General features: G+C 40.7%; 1 protein-coding gene across 3 annotated transcripts; it reads left to right on the top strand.

Moving 5' to 3' along the window:
- The first annotated feature begins 1124 nt into the window (after window positions 1–1124).
- Window positions 1125–8718, top strand: ZNF774 (zinc finger protein 774). 3 transcript variants are annotated; one of them, XM_064480604.1, is made up of 4 exons: window positions 1125–1345; window positions 3531–3653; window positions 5730–5836; window positions 6297–8718. In XM_064480604.1, exons 2-4 carry the CDS (start codon window positions 3547–3549, stop codon window positions 7535–7537), a joined length of 1455 nt encoding a protein of 484 aa, XP_064336674.1. In that variant the 5' UTR covers window positions 1125–1345; window positions 3531–3546; the 3' UTR covers window positions 7538–8718. The 3 variants fall into 3 exon arrangements, with proteins under 3 accessions (XP_064336674.1, XP_031296463.1, XP_010985082.1); XM_031440603.2 differs by lacking the exon at window positions 1125–1345 and adding an exon at window positions 1673–1812; XM_010986780.3 differs by lacking the exon at window positions 1125–1345 and adding an exon at window positions 1832–1961.
- Window positions 8719–24485: the final 15767 nt, after the last annotated feature.

Raw genomic sequence — 24485 nt, 5'->3', positions numbered from 1 at the left:
ATGAGAAAAATAGCCTCTGATTTGGCTAAACCACAGTTGGTTGGGTTCCTCTCACATACGGCCAAGTGAGGTTCCTTATAGATGTTCTTCCAGGCAGCCATTAAAAGTAGACCAGGAAATGTATCATCAAGGAGGCAGGTGGGGAGTCATGGTAAAAACCCCAGAGAGGTTGAAAGAAAAGCTGAAATAAAGGAAATTGCAGCCTATTTATTTTTTGAACTGTTATAGGAGACTGACCCATAGAGCATCCCTATGTCAACTTGAGGGAGTCACAGCAGGGTGGCAAGGGCAGCCACAGATGAACTGAGCAGAAGGAGGGTCAGAGGGAGTGCCCAAGACTTTCTTGTTGCTATGTAGCATGAAGTGTTCCAGAAATCTCTAAGAAAATGTCCTAAAACTAGAGATTGTTCCTTGCTGTTCCTGCTAAGTAAAACTAGACATTTGTTTTAGTGGACAGAATTCCCCAAACTGCTATTGTGGTTATTTTGCAGATGACTACAATTACATAGCAAATACTAATGAAGATGCCCCTGGTTCTATGAAGAAAAGACAAAACATTACTTTGTATTTTTGTGTCTTTTATGGTTTATCTTCCCTATTGGGCTGTGAGTTTCATGAAAACAAGGATCATGTGTGATTCCTGTGGGTAACCACAGTCCCATAACAGTCTTGGGTACAGAACATTTCCAGTGAATATTTGCTAGAAGATGCACCATACATATTTGCTTAAGGAATGGTTGAAGGAGTCTTCCACATTAGCTCATTGGCTTGTAATTCTGAGGTTTTTACAGTCCATCACAACATGTACTTCCCTTTTTGTTTTTAAATTGCAGTAAATCAACACAGTACACATGCATTTTTTTCTTTGTAAGAAAAGGCTTCTATTATTTTTTTTAGGTAGGGCATCCCCACAACCAGACCCCCTCACTCCCAAAGTGAACCCTAGCTCTCACATAAGATCCAGGAGTTTCCACAGTTTGGACTCCAGTACCACTTTTCCTAGAGTACTTGATGCCCTTGCAGGCCTCCTCTGGCTATTATTAACAGATTTGTTAATCATTGGAAAGGGGATATGCCTTTGTGCTGCTAAAAGAAGGAAGCAGAACGTCTGTTTTCCACTAAAGTCTCCTGACTGGGGTTTGTTATGCCCAGTCTGAGTTGGCCTGGAACTTGGCCGGCTGCAGACACCATTCAGGCTCTGGCCGCCGTGGGGTAGGGCCAGGGACCGGGCGAAGGAGGCTGGACAGCAGGGTCAGCGCGACGAGATGCTGCGCGCTCTGGAACCGCTAGGTGCCAAAGCGCGGGAGATGCCGTGGTTTGTACAAGGCTGCTCCGCGCTAATCAGGTGAGGCCCGGAGGTTCGCATCTGCAGATCCCTCTCTGGGTGTACTGTCTCTGGATCTCCTTCTTAGCTCCGAAGAGGCGGTTCCAGTGGTCAGGTAGCTTGGCAACTGGGTTTAGCACTTGTCATCGCTGGGAACTAGGGGGGGTGGGGGGGGTGGGCGGGTTCCCAATCCTTTGAGGTCTTGCTCAGGACTACATTTCCCAAAAGGCTCCGCGGTGATTGAAGGCTCTATTAGCCTATGGACGGGGAAGATGTCTCGTCATAGACACTGAAAAGCCAATGGAAAGAGGACGGGGGCGGTGTTTTCCGGCGGCTGGCTGTCGAGCCCAGAGTCCCACCTGTGTCCCCACAGCCCTGTCACGAATCCCGGCCGGGTTCTGGGAGGGACCGCCAAGGCGTTGCGGGCCCGGTGCGGCCCGGCGGTGGAGGACTCACTTCGTGCTCCATCTCCGGCTGGGCCCGGGGAGGTGAGTGATCCGGGGAGGGAGACTGCGGCTGCAGCCGGGTCGCTGCTGAGGGGAATGGATGGGGCTCGCCCGCCGCCCCGAAGTCGTCTCTGCCTGGTCCCCGCGCTCGCCTTTCGGAACCCGCGAGTCTTGCTGACGAGTGAGGAGAGGTAGCTGCAGTTTTCTCTGCCAGCGTCGGGATAGCTCATCCTCTTAATCAATGTTTTGTGGGTTTTTGGGTTTTTTTTTTTTTTTTTTCTTTTTTTTGCTCTTGGATGGTGGTCCCCGGCGACCCTCTGACCGCTGCACCCAGATTAGGGCCTGTCGGCCCTACCTCTGCGGTCATGTTCCTATTAATAAACCCAGTGAACAAACTGGTGCTTCCCACAATGGCACTTAGTCACAGCACCTCAGCTCTCTAGGGCCTTTGAGGTCACCTGTACGGGGACAAGAGACGGTGGGAAACCGGGCTTCTCTAACCCTGGCTAAGAACTATCCCCTCAACCCCTACCCTGCCCCGCATCCCGCATCCCGCAATCTCCTGAAGGTGGGCCCTGCTCTTGTGTTTTGTAATGAATGTAGAAATAAAATGTATGCTCAAAACTCGTTACAGGTTTCACTTCCTAACATTATCTTTGTTCGTTAAGATTTTAAGCCAGAGATGAAATGTATTCCTACGCTTTTTAAGTTCTTGAAAACTCAGTACTTTATAAGTGACCCATAGCAATGTCTGTAAATACATCAATGTTTCCATGAAAAGTGTGTGTATTCTAGTAGTACCCAGGTGCTTTGATGGGTGAGACAAAAGATATGAAAGTAAAATTTCCTCACCACAATCTGGTCCATCCTCCATTGAAATGCAGAATTCTTTGTAGCAGGTTCAGCTGGCTGACTTGGGTTAGTTTCTATTGGAAACTCTTAAAGTGGGAAAACAAACAAACATTATCTTATATTTCTTTGTGACTCCTAGTGCCTTAGAACATATTGATTGCTGAATAAATTACTGATTCATCCAGTAACCTGACCCTCTCCCCCCAAATAATTTTTTCATGAGACTGATGTCAATTTTATTAATGTGTTAATGATTGTTTTCAACACCCAGGAAATTTTTTTGTGCTTATCCGCATTGAATTTCACTTAATTTTACAGCTTATCCGTGTTGTTTTCTAAAAACCTTCTCTTTTTAAGTTCCATTTCTGACTGCATTAAACCTTGAAATAGAATGGTACTGGGGCAGGTCCCTTAGGGCTTCTGCATAGTATGTCCCTTGAGGTTGACACCAAATCTACAAGCCAGGAAAAGTCAGCTGTTCTCATAACTAATATGAGTATAACTAAGGAAGTAGTTTCCTATAGCTAAGAAAGATGTAGGTGGAGAGAATCCAAAGCTTTCCAAAAATCGAGTTATACCTGCACACTCTCTGCTCTGTTTATCTTGTCCATCATAGACAATTTGTTCCTCAAAAAGTTAATGTCTCCAAAAGACTGAGGGTTCTGTAGATGTATCTGGGAGGTCCAGGCCTTGCTTTGTGTTGAGAAAGTTAGCCCAGGGAAAAATTATGTAAAAATAGAATAAGAAAAGCAACCCTTCTGTGGTTGACAGCATTTACTTCAGAGCTCTTCAGGTCAAGTGGGTTTTGTTTGGGTATCCTAGTGGTCGTAGTGGCTGTCTTTTTGTTTTGAGGTAATGGTGAGAATATCAAGAGAGCTACTGATGTATACTGCGATCTCTTGCTTTAGGAACTGATGACCCTCAATGATGTGGCTGGGGACTTCAGGGAAGAGTGAGTTACCTGGACACTGCTTTGAGAGTCCTCTTCAAGGATACCACCCGGCACGGTTAGAAGAGTGGGCTCTCAAAGGGTAAGGATGCTATTCTCCTTTAGATTTAAGGCAGATATTTTGAGAAGGCCCAGGTCTGAATACTCTCTAGGGATGGTGGTCTGTTAGAGCTCCAGATGTCTGTGGGAGTAGTTGCCTCCCTGGCAGAAAAAGAATGACTTCCATTTTTATGGCAATTTGTGGTTTGCAGATTTCTTTGCTATCTCACCGTAACCCTTTGATGTATGTATTTTTCATCCCTCTTTTCCATCTCAGGACCCTGAGACTCAAAGTTAAGTGGCAGAGGTGAGAGTCCAACCAGGTCTTTGTGGAAAAGGGAGAGGTCTCCCCATAGTTTTTTTTTTTTTTTTCCTGTCACTTAAAAAAAAAAACCTCCAGTGCTCTTTCTAAAATCCAATGGCTACCCCTTCTCTTTGCTTTAACTTCATATCCATTACACAACGAATATATACTCATTGAAGAAAAAGATAAGCAAAATGAAAATAAAAGTCATCTATCCCACTACTGAAGTTATGATCTTTCCAGCCATTTTCTTAAGTATATATACAATTAAAAAAAGAAAAAAATTGGGATCACACTTCATATTCAGTTGTATGTCTTACTTTCTTATATGTTGTATTGTGAATATTTTGACGACAATAAGTATCTTTCTGTACATTACTTAAAATAACCACTTTGTATTTTGTTGTATGAAATACAGTCATTTACATTAAACCACTTATGTGACCATATTTTGACCACTTTTTACCTATAAAGTGGCAATTTCATATGGCTCAATTAAATGTAATTATTTCCTTGTTGAGGGATTTTTAGGTCATTTCAAATTTTCATCAGTATTGTGATGAATATCTCTTAGCTAATTGCCTTTTTAGGAGGAGGGAGGGAATTAGGTTTTTATTTATTTTATCTTTAGTGGAGGTACAGGGAATTGAACCCAGGACTTTGTGCATGCTAGGCACACACTCTACCACTGAGCTATACCCTTTCCCCGCTAACTGCCTTTTTAAAAGTCTTATTTATTGAAGAGTAATTAGTTAATAATTAGTATATCTTCTGCATAACTTTTTTTTTTTTTTTTTTTTTTACTTTTTTTCATTTCCTTAGAATTCCCAGAATTAGAATTGCTGGGCCAGACAATACAGACAATAGTTACATTGCTAAGGTATTTGGTATTTTTGCCAAATGCCTTCTGAAAAGATTGAATCAATGTATTTATTCCTGTGAGCATTATATGAAAGTGTCCATTTCTTCATATTCTATCACAGCAGGTATTATAATGTAAGAGTCCAGGTAAAGTAATAGCGATGGCTAACATTTATTGAGGACTTATCTCTTCCTCCTCATGACAACTTTGTAAGGTAGGTCCTATCATTGTCCCTATTTTATAGATGAATACACTGAGACATGGTTTAAGTAACTTTTCTGAGGTCACATGGCTAGTAAGGCAGGGTTGGGATTCAAACCCAGGCAATATGACTCTTGAGTTTGCACTCTACCTCTCCACTAAATTGCCTTGATCGCCTAAGTGTATCATTGTTTTAATTTGAATTTCTTTTCTTAATGGTGAGGTTAAAAGTTTTTCATATATTTATACACTGCTTGTGTATTTTTCTTTTGTGAGTTGCCTATTCATGTCCTTTTAAAAAATTTTTTTTTCTTATAAGTGTTTGTCTTTTTCCCATGGCTGTATTGACTGCTGCCCTTCTGGGAAAATTTAAAAGCCAAATATTACAGTTATAGTTAACTTCCTTGATTCTTTCTAAGGGTGAGGTCATGGTAGCTTGCTTTCTGATAAAATTATCTCTCCACATGGGTTTAGCCTTGTGCCTTCAGAGATGAGTTATTGTGCTTATTCTAGAGTTTCAATCACCCGTCTGATTTTTTTTTTCAATGGGAGGGAAAGGGATTTTTCTCAGCCTTGTGGGGATATCACCCTGTTTTAATCACTTCATCATGGCTGCCCATTTAATGAGACCAAACACACATTAGATTTTCCCTGGGTGTTCTCCTCTGTCTAGGGAAAGAGGAGGGCTTGCATTTTGCTCTGGGCTTGTGTGGTTGGCTCAAATTAACATACTGTGTTCACTTTCCTTATAGGATTTCTAGACCAAGTGTAATCTCCCAGCTGGAGCAGAAAGAAGAGCCATGGGTCCTGCCACTCCAAAATTTTGAAGCGAGGAAGATCCTAAGGGAAAGTCACACAGGTGAGATGTGTTACCCAGTGGGCAGAAATCCAGTATTTCAGCCCTTGTTTAGATGAGGAATTTGGAATCCTGCCCTAGACTTTCGTTATTACTATTAGAAGTTTAAATTTGACTTCTTGGGCACTCAGTAGTTGACCAAAGAAAGTCCTCATTTTAAGTAAACATTCCACTTTTGTCTAAACTCTGACATCTTTGAGAGGTGTTGCCTAATTTTGACACTATGTAGTACACTCTTGAAGGACATCGAGGTCACCTCAAGATTCATCTGAGCGTCTAAAAATAAAAAGGGTTTGGAATTCATGTTTTCTGTTACCTCAATGATCTTCAGTAAACTTTTCACAAAATCAAATTAAATGTGGTCTGTTGCAAAAACACTAAATTTAATCTTTCTTGCTGCTTTCTGATGATCTTTCCTGATAACTGATAACTTTATTCTCTGTGACTTCTGTTTATTTTTCAGACTTTAAGAATCAGGTGGTAAAACTTGATCAGGACATTCCTGAAACAACAGAACCATGTGGAACATCCTCAGAAAGGGCCAATAAAGATATTTCTCATACTCCTAGTTGGGGAGACAACTGGGAGGGGGGTCTTGAATTAGAAGGGGAGCATGGAACCCTCCCAGGAGAGGGCCGGCAGGAGCCCTTTTCACAGGAGAAGGAATTAAACAAGCTCCTGGAAGGATATATAGGAAAGAAGCCTGTGTGTACAGAATGTGGAAAAAGCTTTAACCAGAGTTCCTATCTCATAAGACACCTAAGAACTCATACTGGTGAGAGGCCTTACAAATGCATCGAGTGTGGGAAAGGCTTCAAGCAGAGTTCAGACCTTGTCACCCACCGAAGAACGCACACAGGAGAGAAACCCTACCAATGTAATGGGTGTGAGAAAAAATTCAGCGACAGCTCAACACTCATCAAACATCAGAGAACCCACACGGGTGAGAGACCCTACGAGTGCCCGGAGTGCGGGAAGACTTTTGGACGGAAGCCACACCTCATAATGCACCAAAGAACCCACACAGGAGAGAAGCCCTACACTTGCCTCGAATGTCATAAAAGCTTTAGTCGTAGCTCCAATTTCATCACCCACCAGAGGACCCACACAGGAGTGAAGCCTTACAGGTGTCAAGACTGTGGGGAGAGTTTCAGCCAGAGCTCGGATTTGATTAAGCACCAGCGAACCCACACAGGAGAACGGCCCTTTAAATGCCCGGAGTGCGGGAAGGGCTTTAGAGATAGTTCTCACTTTGTAGCTCACATGGGCACTCACTCAGGAGAAAGGCCGTTCACTTGTCCTTACTGCCACAAAAGCTTCAGTCAGAGCTCACATCTGGTCACGCACCAGAGGACACACACAGGCGAGAGGCCTTTTAAGTGCGACAGCTGTGGGAAAGGATTTGCCGACAGCTCGGCCCTCGTTAAGCACCAGCGGATCCACACAGGAGAAAGGCCATATAAATGTGGCGAGTGTGGGAAGAGCTTCAATCAGAGCTCCCACTTCATCACCCACCAACGAATCCACCTAGGAGACAGACCCTATTGCTGCCCTGAGTGTGGCAGAACCTTCAATCAGCGTTCCCACTTTCTCACACACCAGAGAACACATACAGGAGAAAAACCTTTTCACTGTAGTAAATGTGACAAGAGCTTCCGTCAGAAAGCACATCTTTTATGCCATCAAAACACCCATTTGATCTAAGAAGTGATCTTTAGTGGGTCTGCTGCTCCCTTCTAAATTTCTACAGCTATTACTTTTAGGTTCTCCAAATAGAGAAAACCCGAACCTGGGCATCAGCGGCTCATGTTGGGCCCCGATCTGTTCCCTCTTTTTCCATGCTTTTACTGGCGAGGATAAGCCTATAGGGTCCAAATAATGTTCTGAATACAAAGGGTATTCCTTTTTTAGTAGTTTTGACTGACTCTGAGACAGAAAAATGTGTTTAATGATTGAAGCCTGGTTACTAAAATTGAAATGAGATAAATGTAGTCACATGATCATTATTAATGGTTAACATTTGAGATCTTAATACAGAGCCCTTAATGTAATACTGGGCCCTTAAAAGACACTCAGTCCAAGGTTGGTTGCTTTTATCAGTTTTATTACCAAGAAATTTATTAGTGCAACCTCACAAGCCCAGAACTTGCAAGAAATAAGATTGGAAGTAGAAGATTTGGGGTGTGAACACATAAATGTAATGAAACAGAAAATACTCTCTTATTCCAGTGCTATGCAGGCAGTAGTCACCAGATGTCTCATTGCCATGACAAGGCAGAATTACCGTAGAGGATGTCTGCGGTCTTGTGACTCAGAGGCTGAAAGAATTTCCGAAGCTCCTTGTACAGCAGTCTATGAGGTACTGTCACTGAAAGTTTGCTGCCATCTGAGGCATAGAAAGTATCCTGTGATGGACAAGCCTCAGGGCCCCAGAAGAGGACAGTAAAATTGTGGAAGCAAAATTGCTGAGAACGTTAAACGGTACTGCAGGGATTCTTTCTGGCCTTTAGCTGAAGGAAATAACTCTTGATTTCTAATTAGCTGGGTCATTGGCCCTTAAGTTTTAAGTTAGTGCAACTCTGATCCTTTTAGGGTCACTCATTTTATGCACTATATTTAATTGAAATATAGTCCTATATTTAATTGAAAAAATTGAGGGAAGGCAGTGTGTTGGAAGGGACACTGACTTCATGAGAAGAGGTGTTTGAGTCCTGGCTCTGACACTTAATTGGCCTGACTTTCACCTTCTCTCAGGCCCTACCTTACCTACCTCACAAGGTTGTTGTGAGGATCTAATACACACCTGCACACGCACACATGCATGCACACACTCAAGCACTTTGTTGTTAAATTATAAAGTATAACATCTCTAAAGTTTAATGTTACAGTTTTGTTGCTAATGTCTTTTTTCTGAGGAACTCTGGCTAGTATTTCTCCAGGTGTCCCGTTTTCTCTCATATTGAGGGACTTATTTTTTTACCTATTGAAAACCTAGGGCCTTAAAATGCTAATTGACTCATTATGAGTCACACAGTTAATAGAAGAGCCAGAATTTGTCTGCTGGTCTCTTCTTCAGCAGCATAGAACAGACCAGCTCTAGGATATGTTAGAGTGTCTGAGACACCGCAGGACTGGAGGGCCCATATTACATCCACTAGACCACTCTGAATTTGGAAATGATGGAGGGATGTACCCAAAGTTCCCAGCAGCTTTACAGGATCCTGTGCTGGGGTCCTTGATCCTCATGGAGTAAGGTGGGGTACTAACAGCAGATGTAAGTGGTTGAGGAGGGAGCTGGGCATTTAACACTCTACAGAGAAAAGTGGTAAACTGAGGGTTTTTTATTTCAGCCTTCCTATGTCAATACAGACTAAATTAATACATCAGCCTTGGAACACGAGTTCTCTTCCATTACGTAGAATGCTGACTACTGTAGCTCATGGGGAATAGAACTCAGCTGATAACTAAACCCTTTCTTTAGATAATTGATCAGAAAAAAAAAATCTGGTTACAGCAGCACAGTAAATTCTTAAAATGGGAGCCCTGACCAGTAGCATTTTCATCACCTGGGAACCTGTTAGAAAGAGTCCCCACCCCAGAGTTACTGAACTGGAAACTCTAGAGGTGGGGCTTAGCAACATGTAGTTTAATAAGCCCTCCAGGTGGTTCTAATGCATGCTCAAGTCTGAGAATCACTGCTTTCAAAGGTATCTCTTCTACTAACGTGGCCATGATATGATTATTACTCCTAAAAGGTATTTGATAAAAAATATCAAATACTCCAGTTAACATTCACGTTTCCCTAGTTATACTTTTGGGGGGGGTGGATTTAGGTTTATTTATTTATTTCTAGAGGAGTTACTGGGAATTGAATCCAGGGCCTTGTACATACTAAGCATGCACTCTACTCTCCCCCGCCTTTCCCCCCTCCTTTTGTTTTTCAGTTTGTTTGAGCCAAAATCCAAATAAGGTCTTTACATTTGATTGGTTGATATGTTCCTTGCAAGTCTTGATCTAAAGTCCTCCCTCTTCTCTCTCCTTTTCTTACCTCATTTGTTGGGAAAAAAAACCTTACTCTTTAAGTGTCTCCCACAGGTCTGTACCCTATAGGGTCCTTTAACATACTCCTCTATCCTCTAATGTCCTAATATTGGTAGTTGGATCTGTAAATAAGATCAGATTCAGATTGAGGGGGAGCATGAATACTCCATAGTGTTCTTATGTACTTGTATCAAGAGGTACCTGGTGGTTTTGTTGTTGTTTTGTCTCTTTACTTATGATGTTAGCAGCCTTTCATAGGCCCTTACTTCACTTGGGTGTGACAGGTGGTGATACAGCTGTCATTTCTTCTTTTATTAGCTGGAAAGCTTCTATAAAGAGAACTCCCCTAATCAACAATTTGGTTTCCCTGAGGCACAATTTGTATAGTACAGATCTGCATAATAGCACAGTAGCTACTTGATTAGAACTCTTTTGATTTTTTTAATATCACTATATAAATTTTGGCCTCCATGCCTTAGATTTCTAACCCTCTTCCAATGAGGTACTCTGCTCTGACAGGACGTGTATAAATGCATGAATCTCAGGTTAACTTTATTAATATCCCCTATCATTCTTCTCCTGCCTACTCCCCTCCAGTTTGTCTGGGTTCCCCAGAAAGCAGTGTGCTAAAGAGCTCAGTAAGTACTTGAGTGAGTCCTTCATCAGGAGTGAACTTGCTCAGTTGTCAGTTAATATTTCCTGATATGATCCAGGCCTGAAAACAGGAGAGGAAACTACATTCCTATTAGCTAGGAATGGTTTTACATCACTTTTATGGTCATATGAGAGTATACCTTCCTTTATCTTATCTACCCAAGGATTGTTCTAAATCAAATATGATCAGTATGTTAAATGACAGCAATAATTTATAAAAATCAGATGAGACGGTAAGGAAAAAGCCTGGCAGGCAGAGGTAAGAGGTAATTCATGTGCGATCCAGGGGTACCATCTCCCAGGGGTGGAAGTGTTTTGGATGGCCAGGGGCAACGATGTGGAATGAGAAAGTTCAGCGTTGAGTATGATCTTCCTCAGAAGTGACACTCTGAGAATTTCATACTGGATTAATGTGAAATGTCTTAGAAGAGTGTTCCACAAGAAGGAGCCAGTTAGAGGACATGGAGGGACACAAAAGTTGCATTATTAGCACAAGCAGGCATAACCCTAAACTGGACTAGGAATGCGACGTGGGCTCCTTGTTTGTGAGCGACCCTAGATCTTGGAGGCAGGGTGTGGAAGCATCACAGAATCAGGAATCAGAAGAGCCAGCCTCTAGTTTTGGTGTGGTTATTTACCAGCCGACTGTCTTTGGACAGGTCAGTTGATCACTCTAGGCTTCAGTCTATCTGTGAAGTCAGAAACAAAATCTTTGTCTCTAACGCTTTATGAATTTGGGGCTCTCACGGACCCCAGTACTGTCCATGTCGTGAGCAGGCTGTTCCACATGTGCACCTTCCTGCTCTGCGAGGATGAAGCAGGTGGCCCACAGCCTGGCTCCCTCTCCCTCCCACTCTGCAGCCCTCTCCAGCTTCTTGTAGGAGAGGGGAAACCTCACAGCTGCCTGCGGAGTTAGCATGGTGTCTCCAAACTAAAGACCTCCCCAGGCTCCGGCCCCTCCTCTCCCGACTTCCCAACAGCATTTAACAGACACGGGTTGCTGGCTTATAACATAAACTGAGTCTTTTTCTATCACCTTGTTTCTCATGTTGTACCGGTGTGCCTATCTTATAAGCTGTGAACTCTTAAGGGACGATGTGTGACTTGCTTTGTGGCTCTGCCACCTGCTCCCCACCAAGCTCTGCAGCCATGAGCAGGGAGCACTTAAATGGTATTGGTGAGAGTCAAGGTAACTGACTTTCCATGTTCCCTTGTTTCTACCCTGTGACTGGGCCATTAGCTTCTTTCACATGCTCTATACTGCTTCTCTCTCTCACTTCAAAATCCACATCATCACCAAGCCCTATCACCTTTGCCTCTCAGATTCCTCTCAACCCCATCTGTCAACCTCTCCATCTCCACCGCCGCTCTCTCATCCCAGATGACCACCATCTCTTGTCTGGATTTCTGCAGTGGACTCCTAACTGATCTAGATTTTATTTTTACTCTAATTTCTTCTCACTGAAGCAAAAGTGATCTTCTAAAATCCTGAATCTACTTACATACTTAAAACCAGTAGCTTCCCATTGCTTTAGGATAAAGACTGAAATCTTTAACGAGACCTATAAGGCCTGCCTTGGTTTGACCCATCCTCCAGTCTCTTCTGGTATCACCTTGCCCCTCACTCACTGTGCTTCAGCCCACTTGCTTTCTCTGTTCCTTGATCACACCAAGGTCATGCACACCTCAGAGCCTTGGTACTAACTGTGCCCTCTGCCCAGAATGTTCCTCATCCAGATCTTTGCTTAGACTCCGATTTGTCAACCAGGTTTCAGCCTAACTCTCACCTCCTAACAGAGACCTTCCCTGCCTATCCCATCCAAATTAATCCTCCTCCCCAACAGTCACTCTCTATCACATTATCCTCTTTTATTTTCATCGAAGTCCTTACACCTGTCTGATATTTTCTTGTTTACTTATTTATTTTGGTCAACTCCATGATAGGAGGGAGCCATTTCTCCTATTTCCCATTCATTTCCTGGTACCTAAAACAGTGCCTGGCATGTAGTAGGTGCTCAGTAAATGCTCATTGGATGAATTAATGAATGCATACTCACAGGCAAGGAACTCATGCTGGAAAAGCAGCAGTGTGAGACAAAGCTGGACAGGTGAGTGAGAGTCACACCAAGAAGGTTAGTTGCCAAACTGAGGAGTTTGAATGTTATTCTCTGGGGAATAGAGTGTCACTGCTGGTTTTCCAGTAGAGGAGAGGCATGATCAGCATTTGAGGAAGTTTGATTTGGCAGCTGTGTTAAGTCATATTCCAGAGAAAAAAACCGAAGGCATTGATGTAACAGTGTCTGGCCCATAGTAAGCCTCCAATACGTGATTGTCATCACCAAGTACCATGGCAGGCACTGGGGGATACAGAACAAAAAGGCAATATCATTAAACTTTCTGTCTACTTCACAATAATTCTTCCTAGATCCTATTGTCACATTCCTTCCCCTACCCCTTTTGTCACACTTCCATTAATATGTAGTTATTCTCAGAGCTATCACGTCTAGGCCCTTTTAATCGGGCTTCCCACCACCAGTCTGCCTCTAGCCTAGGTTCCTCTCTGCCCCTTGTTTCCTGTATTTTGTTGGTGCCAAGTCACATAGCTTCTGCCTCCACACTATCTCTCTTTTTAATTGTAAAAGCACCACATGCTTTCTGTAAAATTCTCCAGAAAATACAGAAGTGCCCAAAGTGAAAAAATGGAAATACCTTGTCTCTTCCTCACTGCCTCCCCCAACCTCACTTCCCAGATACCAGCTCTGTAATAGCCCAGTGTGCCAAATCTCATTTCTAGCTCCTCTTTTCCATCCCCACTGCCATCATCTGAACGAAAGGGATGGTTTTCCATCTGTTCTCTTTGACTTTTTCCTTTAGTTCAGCTCAACAGACATTTACTGAGTGCTTCCTATATATACATGGAGTCCTACATTAGACCATGGAGGTATAAAGACAAAACAGTGAAAGAGGTCCCCATTTAAGAGCTGTTGAACTTTGGGCAAGTTACTTACTCTCTCTGACCCTTATTTCCTTATCTGTAAAATGAGGTTAAGCTCAGTACCTTCTTCATGAGGTTGGGTGAGGATTAATGAGATGACACATAGAAAACTGCATAGTAACTGGTACATTGTATCTGCTCTATAAATGTCAATGACAACAATGATAATGATGATAAGCTTGCGTTGGAGGAGTTTATAATTTAATGGAGAGACTTGAAAGAATAGGAATTATCTAGGTGAAGAAAAAAATGGGAAAATATTTTTTGGAAAAGAGGAGACGAGCAGTTTAATTGAAATTAAAAGTTAGAGGTAGAGATTTGGGAGACTGAAAGAGAAGAGCTGGTTCTCATCCTCTAAGAATATTTCTCAAAGTGTGAGCCAGGGACCACCTGCATTAGTTCTATCTGGGGTGCTTGTTTAAAACGCAGACTTGGTGCCCACCCCAGGCCAAACTGATAAATTCACACAGTGGAACCATTGAACACATCAGGAAAAATGAACAAACTACAGTTATGTGCATTAACACAGATAAGCCTCACAAACTCAATACTGAGCACAAAAAATAAGACACAGAAAATACTTATAGCTAGGGCCAAAATACAGTAAAGATTAAAACATGCAAAGCCAAATACTGTATTGCTTAAGCAGTAAGGATACACACAAAACGGCAATGAAAAGCACAGGATTTATCAGCATATAATTCAGGGTAGAGGTTAACTGGAATGGGGAAGAGGATGCTGAGTTTCTATTTCTTAAGCTGGGTGCTGAGCCCACAGGTTTTCTTTTTATTACAATTCTTTAAATTAATATGCATTATTTAGATACTTTTTACTTACAAGATACTTCACAAGGGAAAAAAAAGCAAATAGGAAAACAGAATACTCTTCCAGAGACTGCCCTTTTCCACTTAAATCTCATAGAATTGAGTTATACTAAGAAAAAAAGAAAGGAAAAAACAAACAACAACAACAACAAAAAACCAATCCAAATGCCTGGGTCTGAACAGACACCAGGCCAATCCCCTCTATTCTTTCTTAATCACAAGCTCACACTTTCTCATTTTTCCTTCCATTAAAAAATAAACCCTCCCTTTATCAGTTAGTGCAGATAGATGTCTGGAAGATTACAGGCCCACCCTCCTAAAACAGCCAAACCAGGACCCCTGTCTGAAGGGAGGATGCCCTGCCACATTAATAATGCTTTTGAGAACATCCTTTTTTTTTTTTTGTCTCAGGGAAAATATTTCCACAGGGTGTGAACAGTTTTACAGCTCTTGTTGCTTGCTGCCAAATCATTTTCCAAGAGAACTGTATCAATTTACAATGCTACCAGCAATAAATGACTACCAGTTTCACCACACCCTCATCCTTGAAAAACTGTTTTGCTAATTTAATAAACATGATTCCTACATATTGTTTTAATTTGCATTTCTTTGATTATCAGTGAAGTTGAACACTTCTTCATATGTTAGCTTCTTTATTTCTTCTGTTGTTTGTCATTTTTGTACATAAGGGATAAGATCACAATCAAAGAACTTGACTATTTGACTTAGAGGAAGTCAGTTTTTTCCTGCTCCCTTCCCTTCCCCTCCTTGCAATATTACTTTTTTACTTCATGAGTTATACATGTTCATTTTAGAAACATCAGAAAATATAATTAAGCAAACAAGAAAAGCAAAATCACCTATTAACCTACCTTCCAGAGATAACCACTACTGTTCATTGTATATCCTTTTAAGCTTTTTTTCTCCAACAAAAATATTTACAAACATATCATCTAACCTTTCTGAGCCTGTTTCATCATCTATAAAATGGGAATACATGTCTCTCAAGTTAATTAAATGAGCTGGTGTATGTGAAAGTGATTTATAAAGTACAGGATGTTATATAAATGCAAGTTGGTTTTTATGACATAAAATACCCTTTACTCTGCCAAACAGAATGATGACACTTTGTTCCCTGAATGTAGCCTGCCCTCTCCAGTACATTCTTCTTTCTAGAATGACTTTCTGCCTCAATTCTTCCAACTAAATCAATATCCACTATAGTTTTAAAATATTCAATATGTAAGATATACAAAATGTGTAGAGTAATGCAAAGAACAACCACATATCTACACAGCTTAAGAAATAAAATTCTCAAAAAAAAAAAAAAAGATTTTACCAATACACTTAAAGTTTCCTGTGAACCCCTCCCCAGTTATAGCCCCTCTCCAACCCATATTCCACTCTCCTGAATTTGGCATTTCTCACTCCTATGCCTTTGTATTTATTTATGTATGCTCTTTCTTTCTTTATATATATTTATATGGCAATATTGATATACATCCCTAAGCAATGTATAGTATTGGTTTGTATAAACTTGTTTAAATTGCAAATGAATGGATATCAATGTAAGTATTCTGTACTCCCCTCCTTCCAATATTATGTTTGTGAGATTCATCCATGTTGGTACCTGTACTTAATTAATTTCCTTGCTTTAATATTCAGTATATAATTATACCACAATGCATCTGTTTTCCTGATGATAGCCATTTAGATCATTTCTGGGTTTGCTGTCACAGGTATTTCTGTGATGAACATTTTGGTACGTCTCCTTGTGTACACGTGTAGGAGTTTCTCCGGGCATACGAAACTAGAAGTGGAATTCTCAAGTCACAGAGTGAATCGTTAGCTAGATATTGCCAAATTATTCTCCAGAGTGGTTGTACTAATTCCCATTCTCATCAGAAGTGTATAAATATTCCCTTTACTATTCTTTCCCATCAACCTTTAGTTTTCTCAGATTAAAAAAAAATTCCTATCTGTTGGGTGTGAAATAACATCTTGTTGTGGCTTTAATCTGCATTTCCCTGATTAGTAGGGAGGCTGAACAACTTTCACAAGTTTGTTGGTTGTGTTGCCTCTTTAGTGAATTCTATGTTCATAAAGTACCTATCCTTTAAAACCCCTTTAAAACACTCCTTCTCCAGGAAATATTTCCAGGCCTCCTCCATCAGGCAGGTGGGATCTCCTTTGGGTCTCTATAATCCTTTCTGTATCCTGGGTTTCATTCATTTTTTATTTCATCTTATACTGTCGTTTGTGTACTTGTCTAAAGGGCAGGAACTATGTTTAACTCAACTTTATGACCTTGTTAGTAGTACCTAGTACAAAGTAAATATTTCATAAATCTTTATTGAGTCAAATCACACTCCTTCCCTGCTTATATAATCTGAAGTAGTTTCCTATTGTCTACAGGAGAGAGTTGAATCTCCGTAGTGTAGAATTTAAGACCCTTACATGGTCTCTGGCATCAATTTTCCTTCTCCTGGTCTGACCCTGCCTTCTGCCCCAGATACTAGATTCTTTGTTCTCAGTGAGGTCCCAGTACTCAGATGTTTGGCTTCTTTCCTTGCAGTCAGGATGGCAGGTTGATCCCACCTGTTTTAGCCACCCATCAGATTATTTAAGAGAAAATCTTGGGATCCTGAAGTGATAAGCTTGTTTTTACTACTGAGCAGGGAATTTGCCATGAATCTGTCATTTATGTACTTAGAGTACATACATTTCTTAACCCAGGTGACTTGGATTCAGCTGAAGGAATCCCAAAGCATTTAATTTCAACACCTTAGCATGGAGTCTAGACCTGGACACAGCCTGTCCTACCTCTTCAGAGTCAGAGGCATATCACAGTCTGTAAATACATGCCCAACCCCACGTTGTATCTCCCCAAATGATTCAATTTAATTCAGTAAACACTTATTATATACCTATTACATCTAGGCCCATTCCAAGGTGCCAGGGATACAGGTATAAACACAATTTTCTCAATGAGCACATAGAGTAGTTGAGGGAGACATACATAGTTTCAATACAAAGAAGAATATGGGAGCCACAGAAGGGCTATCTTGAGAATCAAGGAAGACTTCCTGGAGGAGATGTCACTCAGGGGAGTTGGTGTATGAATGAGTAGATGAATACAGGGCATGAGCTTGAAATTAAGCTTTCTTTAAGCTTCACATGTGAATTCTGCCACATAAGACACTCTGATACATGGGGTGCTGCCAGTGATTCCACTGAACTGAACAACATGATTGGTACTTACTTACAGTTTAGACAACCCATCTCTGTATTGTGAGGAGGTGGTTAGAATTTGGCCATTTTCCTACCAGACTGGACATGAGTTAGCTAACTGACTGGTGTCTTAGGGAGGAACAGGGCTACATACGTGTGTGTCTGTCCCATTTTTTTTTTCTGTGATAGTTTACATAGCTTTGAAATCTCACAGTAATCTACATAATCCTGTTCTGGCAAACAGATGGTACTAGAAATTCCCCAGTTTGCCTGTGATCTCCCGAGAGGCCCTGGAAGATTTCCACACTCTACTTCTGGAGGAGCCCATAGGAAAGTGGCATTGCACAAATGATGTGAGCATTCTGCCATCTGAATACCAATCTTACAGAGAATGAGGGATGACAAAGGAAGAGGGCATTTAAAAATCCCTCACAGCAAAAGTGTCTGCCCATTCCCCAACCAGCAACCCAGGTACCAGAGGAAAGAGAAGGGCACATCCTCTGCAAGAATGGGGCGTCTTTCCAAAGAGGTTCTACTTGGACTTTCTGAAGTTTGTGTGGCTTTTGCTGTCTGAGAAGGCTGGAGTGAAGTGAGCTAGGAAGTAAGAAGGGCAAATACACACATGCACAAGACCACACACCATACATTTTCACAATTTCCTGACTTCGTTTACAGTTTCCCCAACTTGTGCTCTTTCTCACCCTTTCCACTGGTCTTCCCTAGAAGCCTTGCTTAAATAACACCTTTTCTAGGAAATCTTATATCTTCCAGTAAAAATCAACTGTTCTCTATTCTGTGCTCCCTGATCTCTGTCTTGATGTCTGAAAGCTCCGTGGGGGTGCTTCGTTATGACTGTGCATCATGTTCTTTGGCAGATGAGGCCTCATAAATCTTTCAACTCAGCTCACTACCATGGACAAGGATTGGCACGTCAGCATACAGTAGTGTTCACATACATGGGCTTTGGGTCCAATGCAATTTGAATCCTAGCTATGTCACTCATTAGGTATGTAATCTTTGGAAAAGTTAATCTTTTGGAGTCTCAGTTTCCTCATCCTTAAATTGAAGAGTTCTAGTGCAATTGACCCTTGAAAAATTCTCAGGTTAATCTTCATGTGATTTATAGTTGGCCCTCAGGATCCGTGGTTTCTCGGCATCTGTGGATTCAACCAACCACCGACCATGTAGATCTGTGGTATTTGCTATTGAAAAATATCCACATATAAGTGGACCCATGCAGTTCAAACCCATATTGTTCAAGGGTCAGCTGTACATCCTGCCTTAACAACCTGTTGGGAAGATCAAAAAGGTAATACATATCAAACATTTAAAACTGGATCTGGAGGACACTCATTACAAGTTAGCCATCGCTGCTAGTAACCCACTGTCATCCTTGTAGATATGTAAGAGGCATGCCGCGAGGGAAACCTGCCTGTGCAGGCTTGTCTCAGGATCCAGGCCCGGGAAGCAGTCTGGCGTTCATTGCCATTTACTTCGCTTTTCTTCATACTTTGATCTGGCTACCTCCTGAGCTCATGTGTGTCACCTAATGGGCCCTTATATTGTCCTTTGCCTGTAGCCTTCAGACTGCTAATGCCTTGTGGTTTATTCTAACCCCAGCCCTTGGAAACCAATGCCCCACTCTATTCTGGGCTGACTTTCTGGCTTCCTCCTGCAACTTCTGAGTCTCTGTTGTCAGCTGTCCCTAGATCAGGACATGAGTGTTGAGAAATGTTTGTTGAAGAGTTCCCAGAGGCAATTAGACATGTTCAAGAAGTGAATGAACATCTTTTCACTGATAAGCTGTCTATAAACTGTGAGCTGGTGTTGAATGGTGATATACCAGAAATTTTAGAATCTGAAGGACCTAGGCTTGATTCTTAATTCTGAATCTTATGACCTTGAGCAAAATACCTGACCTTTTTGTGCCTGTTTCCTCATTTATAAAATGAGAATAATAGTATTTTCCTCACAGGTTTATTATGAAGATTAAATGAGACAATAAGTATAAAGCACCTAGCATGTTCTGGAACATGGTAAACAATTGGTAAATGGCTGCAATTATGAACAGATAGTTTAAAAATTTGTCTTCTTTCTGAACAACCATGAGGTTGAAGAAGTATCAAAATTTAGAATACCTGGCAGGAGCTATGCTCAGACACAAGGTCCAGAACATATGAATACCTGAAGTGCAAGACAAAATAGGTTTTCTTCAAATGAAGAGGTAAAGGAGAGTTAAACAGTTAAACACTTAAAGTTTATTAAAGATGAAAACTGGCTCTTAACAGACTCACTTCATGGTATCCTGTAATTTGCTGTGTGTTGTCTCTTTTGTTCTAGATCTAGCCTTTTAGTTTACTTTGTTTAGTCTGCAGGAAGACAGAGAAATAAGATCCAAGATTGCATAGATCAAATAGAGTGCTTACTTCATTACTGGCTACATCTGCTCAAAAGACTCGTTGAATATATGAAGACAGTCCTGTCAGAAAGGAGCTGGGACCCCAGCTAGCTCATAGTGTTTTTTAATGCAAAATCTTATCATCATTTGGTGACATTACCTGTGAACCTCCTTATGCACCTCCCCACACACTCAAATGTCCTAGGGCATATGTATTGGTTTCTATTTTTTTTTTCAATCAGGCAGATTTATTTATTCATTTAAAATTGAAGTAGAGTTGATTTACAATGTTGTGTTAATTTCTGGTGTACAGCATAGTGATTCATTTATACATATACATATTCTTTTTCCTTATAGGCCATTACAAGTTATTGAATATAGTTCCCTGTTCTATACAGCAGGACCTTATTCATTTATGTTTATACATAGTTGTTAGTATCTACAAATCCCAAACTCCCAATTTATCCCTCCTTACCCCCTGGTAACCATAAGTTTGTTTTCTATGTCTGTGAATGTGTATTAGTTTTCTATTAAGTCTTAGCAAGCTTGACTGGATTCTTTGCTTAAGGTCTTACCAGGCCAAAGTAAAAATGTCCACTGAGCTAGGCTCTTATCTTGAGGATCTGGGGAAGAATCTGCTTCCAAGCTTCTTTAGGTTGTTAATAAAATCAAGTTTTCTCACATCTGTAGATCTGAGGTCCCTGTTTCCTTGCTGGCTGTTAGTTGGGGGTCACTCTGCTCCTCAAGGCTGCTCTTAGGTCCTTTCCATGAGGCCCCCTCCATCTTTAAAACTGACATTGGCCCACTGAATCCCTCCTGTGCTTTGAGTCTCTTTGACTTCTTCTGCTACCAGCTAAAGAAACTCTACTTTTTTTCCCTCTGAATTTATTATTATTATTATTTTTGGAGGTACTGGGGATTGAACCCAGGACCTCGTGCATGCTAAGCATTCTAGCTCTGAAAGTTTTCTGACCTTTTCTGAGAAATTAGTTAAATTCACACATTGGCAAGCAATGACAGTTATGTTACTTTCCCATCTAATTCTCTACCTGGTAGCTGGCTAGTGTCTTTAAATACTGATTGTAAGGCTATCCTGATTTCAGAAGTATTGAAATGTGAAAAAAAACTTGGGACTTACTTTGAAGACATATGGTTTATAAGTGCTATGGGAAGTAAATGAGGAAGTAATTAATTTTGCTTAGGGAGGAGGTGACATTTAAGTTGAATCTGGAGAGTTAAGTAGAAGTTTCCCAGGCAGATAAGAGGCGAAAAGTTATCCCAGGCCAAGAGAAACCTCTATTATTGTGCTTATCTGAAGCTATTTTGTGAATATTTCTCCACTCTCATGAGTCTGTAAATTCCTTGAGGTTATGAACCAATTCTATCTCCAAAATAACACTTTAGCTCATTAGTTTCCCATTTTATTATTTATTTATTTATTTATTTCATATTTACTAACTTTATTCATATTTATAGTTCTGATAAGATAGTATTTTGAGTAGCTCATTGTAGAAAACTTGGTAAAAACGAAGAGGCAAATAAATCCTACACAAATCCACTGTAATTCCACATTTGGAGAAACCACTGTTAATATATTGATGTACATGCTTCAAGCCTTTTTTCTATTCATATGTACATCTATATCTATCTACCTATACTTTTAAAGCAAAAGTAGTATCACAATATATTTATTCATTCATGATGTTATTTCATTTAACTATCATATTAAAAATACTGATCATTATTTGCCTACCCAGCCTCCTGTTGAAGGAAATAATGCCAGCTCACAGTTTTCTGTTCTTAATTGGCTGACCTCCTGATCCCAGCTAACTGATTTAAAAGATTGGTATCTGATCCAAGGACAGCCCACCTGTAGGCAGTCAGAGACTGACTCATGGGGTGAAACATGAGCTGGGCCAATCAGATGCCACTGGATTATGGGATTGAGCAACTGATATTATCCTCAAGGGAGCTGATGGTGTAAAGATGCAATGGCCTTGCATCAAACAGAAGCCAGAGTTGTGAGGGAGCAGAAAAAATTAGAATGGAGGAACGGAGGATTGTCAAAGAGAGGAGGGTATAGCAGACCTGTGGAGGAGCAGAGATGCCTGGAGGGACAGAGCCATGCCTTCAAGCTTCTGTTAGTCCTGTTTTTTCTTGCTCCAGTTCCAATCCATATATATCTTTATTGTAAGTGCCTCCCTTCCAGTCTTTTTTCCTCTAGGGGGAAAAAAAAGTGGGTCTCAATTCCTTGTAGCCAGTCAAGCCTGACCAGAACCACAAATCATCACTGTTATGGCTGTATAGCATTCCATTATGTGGTGGTGCCATCACCTATTAAAATAACGACAACAACAATAACAACAAAAAACAAAACAAAAAAACCAAATGACAAGCATTTAAGACATTTCCAATGAGCATCTTTATCACTAATTTCTGCACATTAAAAAAAACTTTGTTATGATATATTATAAGAAGTGAAATTCCTTGCTTGAAGGATAGCTGCATAATGCAAAATTGGACTTCAGAAAGATTGTATCAATTTACAACCCAACCAGTCATGGGAATGGTTGCTTTTCCACCCTTCTGCCAATAGTATCAATTAGAAAACAAAACAAAACAAAACAAAACAAAACATTGCTACTCTGATGCCAGTTATGACCTTAATGTGCATTTCTCTAAATCTTGTGTTGAATGACCAGGCATGTGGGTTATGTCATTAGATGGACCTAGGTTTGAGTTGCAGCTCTGCCTCTTGCTCTGTGGCTTCAGGTGAATTACTTAGTTCTCCATTCTTTCATCTGTAAATTGGAGATAATAATAGTTCTTTGTAGGATTATCATAAGGCTCAGATGAGAAAATAAATACAAAATATTGAGTCCAGTAAAGCCTCAGTACATTTCAGTTATTATAGTTATGAAGAATAACTTAATTTGTGACCACCAGATAAAGCTATGTGAGATATCTGAAACTCAATGGGATATTAACTTAAATACTTTTTAGAATTGTATGGTCCTAGGAATAAGATAGAATGCAAGAGCCCATTAGGTTCATAACCTTTATGATTAGAGAGAAAATACATTTATATATGCGAACTTCATCCAGTACAATTTATTTTAGAATTAAAATAAAAACATATATACATATCTTAAAAGCCAAGAAATATAAAATAAAACCAAAAGATACACTGCAGATTTCTAAGAGTAGTCAGGGGATGAGGTAATGAGGTAATTAATATATGACATAATTTAAAAAGGAACCCCTAATGACAGTTGGCACAGTGAGGAGAATGGCTCTGAAAGTCTGCAGCTCCAGGACTTATGTTTGGTAGAAACCTCTGATCAAAAGTAATCTTAATTAACTAGGTTGGAAACTGTCTTTCTTAGCAGCTCTGTGTCTTTCAACTCAGAGAAGCTTCAGAATTAAGCACAGAAAGGCTTAACAGGGTAAAAACTATGGGATTAATATGTTGAGGTTTAGAAGAAATATGTGCATATTTTACATTTTATACACTTGCAATGTTTAAGAGAATTTTTAAATGGGAGTGGTTTTTTTTAAATAGATTTTCAAATATCTCACTTTAATATTTTGAAGTTGGAGTGGATAAGCTGAAAATTGCTAGAGCAAAAAGCCTAGACTCAGGTTGTGAAGGGGCATGCTAAGGAAATTGGGCCACATCCTGAAGGGAGTATTAGGAAAAAATTATAAAAGGGAGAAACACAACCGCACTTGCATTTTAGAAAAAATATGCAGGTGACTGTAGGTAGTTAGTTAACAGAAGGGAGAATAGAGATGATGGCAATCCAAACAGTGTAATCACAGTGAAGACAGGGACTAAAGCAAGAAACCATAAATGATACCGATTGCATGTAGGGCATGAGGCAAGGAATGTGGTGTGTCCCACCTGCGAACTGAGCACTTCCATTAATAGAAAATATAATAGGATCAGGGTCATTGTTGGACACATTAAGTTTAAAGTATCTGTGGAATTCATAGGTTAAACTGTCCATTACATAGCTGAAAATAATGAGTTGGGGCTTCTAGAAAGTCTGTTCTGGGATATACATTTAGGGCTGTTCAGTAGTTTAAGGTGAACGTTGAGAAAGTTATTCAGAAAGAGTGAGCAAAGAAAAAATGAAAGAGGACTGGGAACAGAATTTCGTTGAATACCAATGTTTTAAGGGTAGGCTACAGGCTGCAGGGGGAAGAGGCATCCCTAAAAGGGGTAGAGTCCCCTAAAGAAGAACTTGCAAAGAGTACTGGCAGGGAGTCTAAGGGAAGGAATTTTGGACAAACACAATTCTCCTGCTTTAGCATCCACTTCTCAAATACTAGAGGGTGGGGTGCGGTTAAGCAGTTCAAATCTGGCGACTTCTGGCGAGTCTGGGAGAGGACTGAGGCCAGAATGCCAGACTGCCAGACTGTTTGGTCCCTTTCGGCAATTTGGGTCCCGCTTGTGTCCACAAGATCAACTGGGTCACTTCAAAGGAGGCCTTTCTCGAGTCCTTT

Source organism: Camelus dromedarius, chromosome 29 (assembly GCF_036321535.1).
Source record: "Camelus dromedarius isolate mCamDro1 chromosome 29, mCamDro1.pat, whole genome shotgun sequence".
In the NCBI taxonomy this organism is placed as follows: Eukaryota; Metazoa; Chordata; class Mammalia; order Artiodactyla; family Camelidae; genus Camelus; species Camelus dromedarius.
The sequence above is the reverse complement of the archived record's forward strand: the minus strand, read 5'-3'. Positions and strand labels throughout refer to the sequence as shown.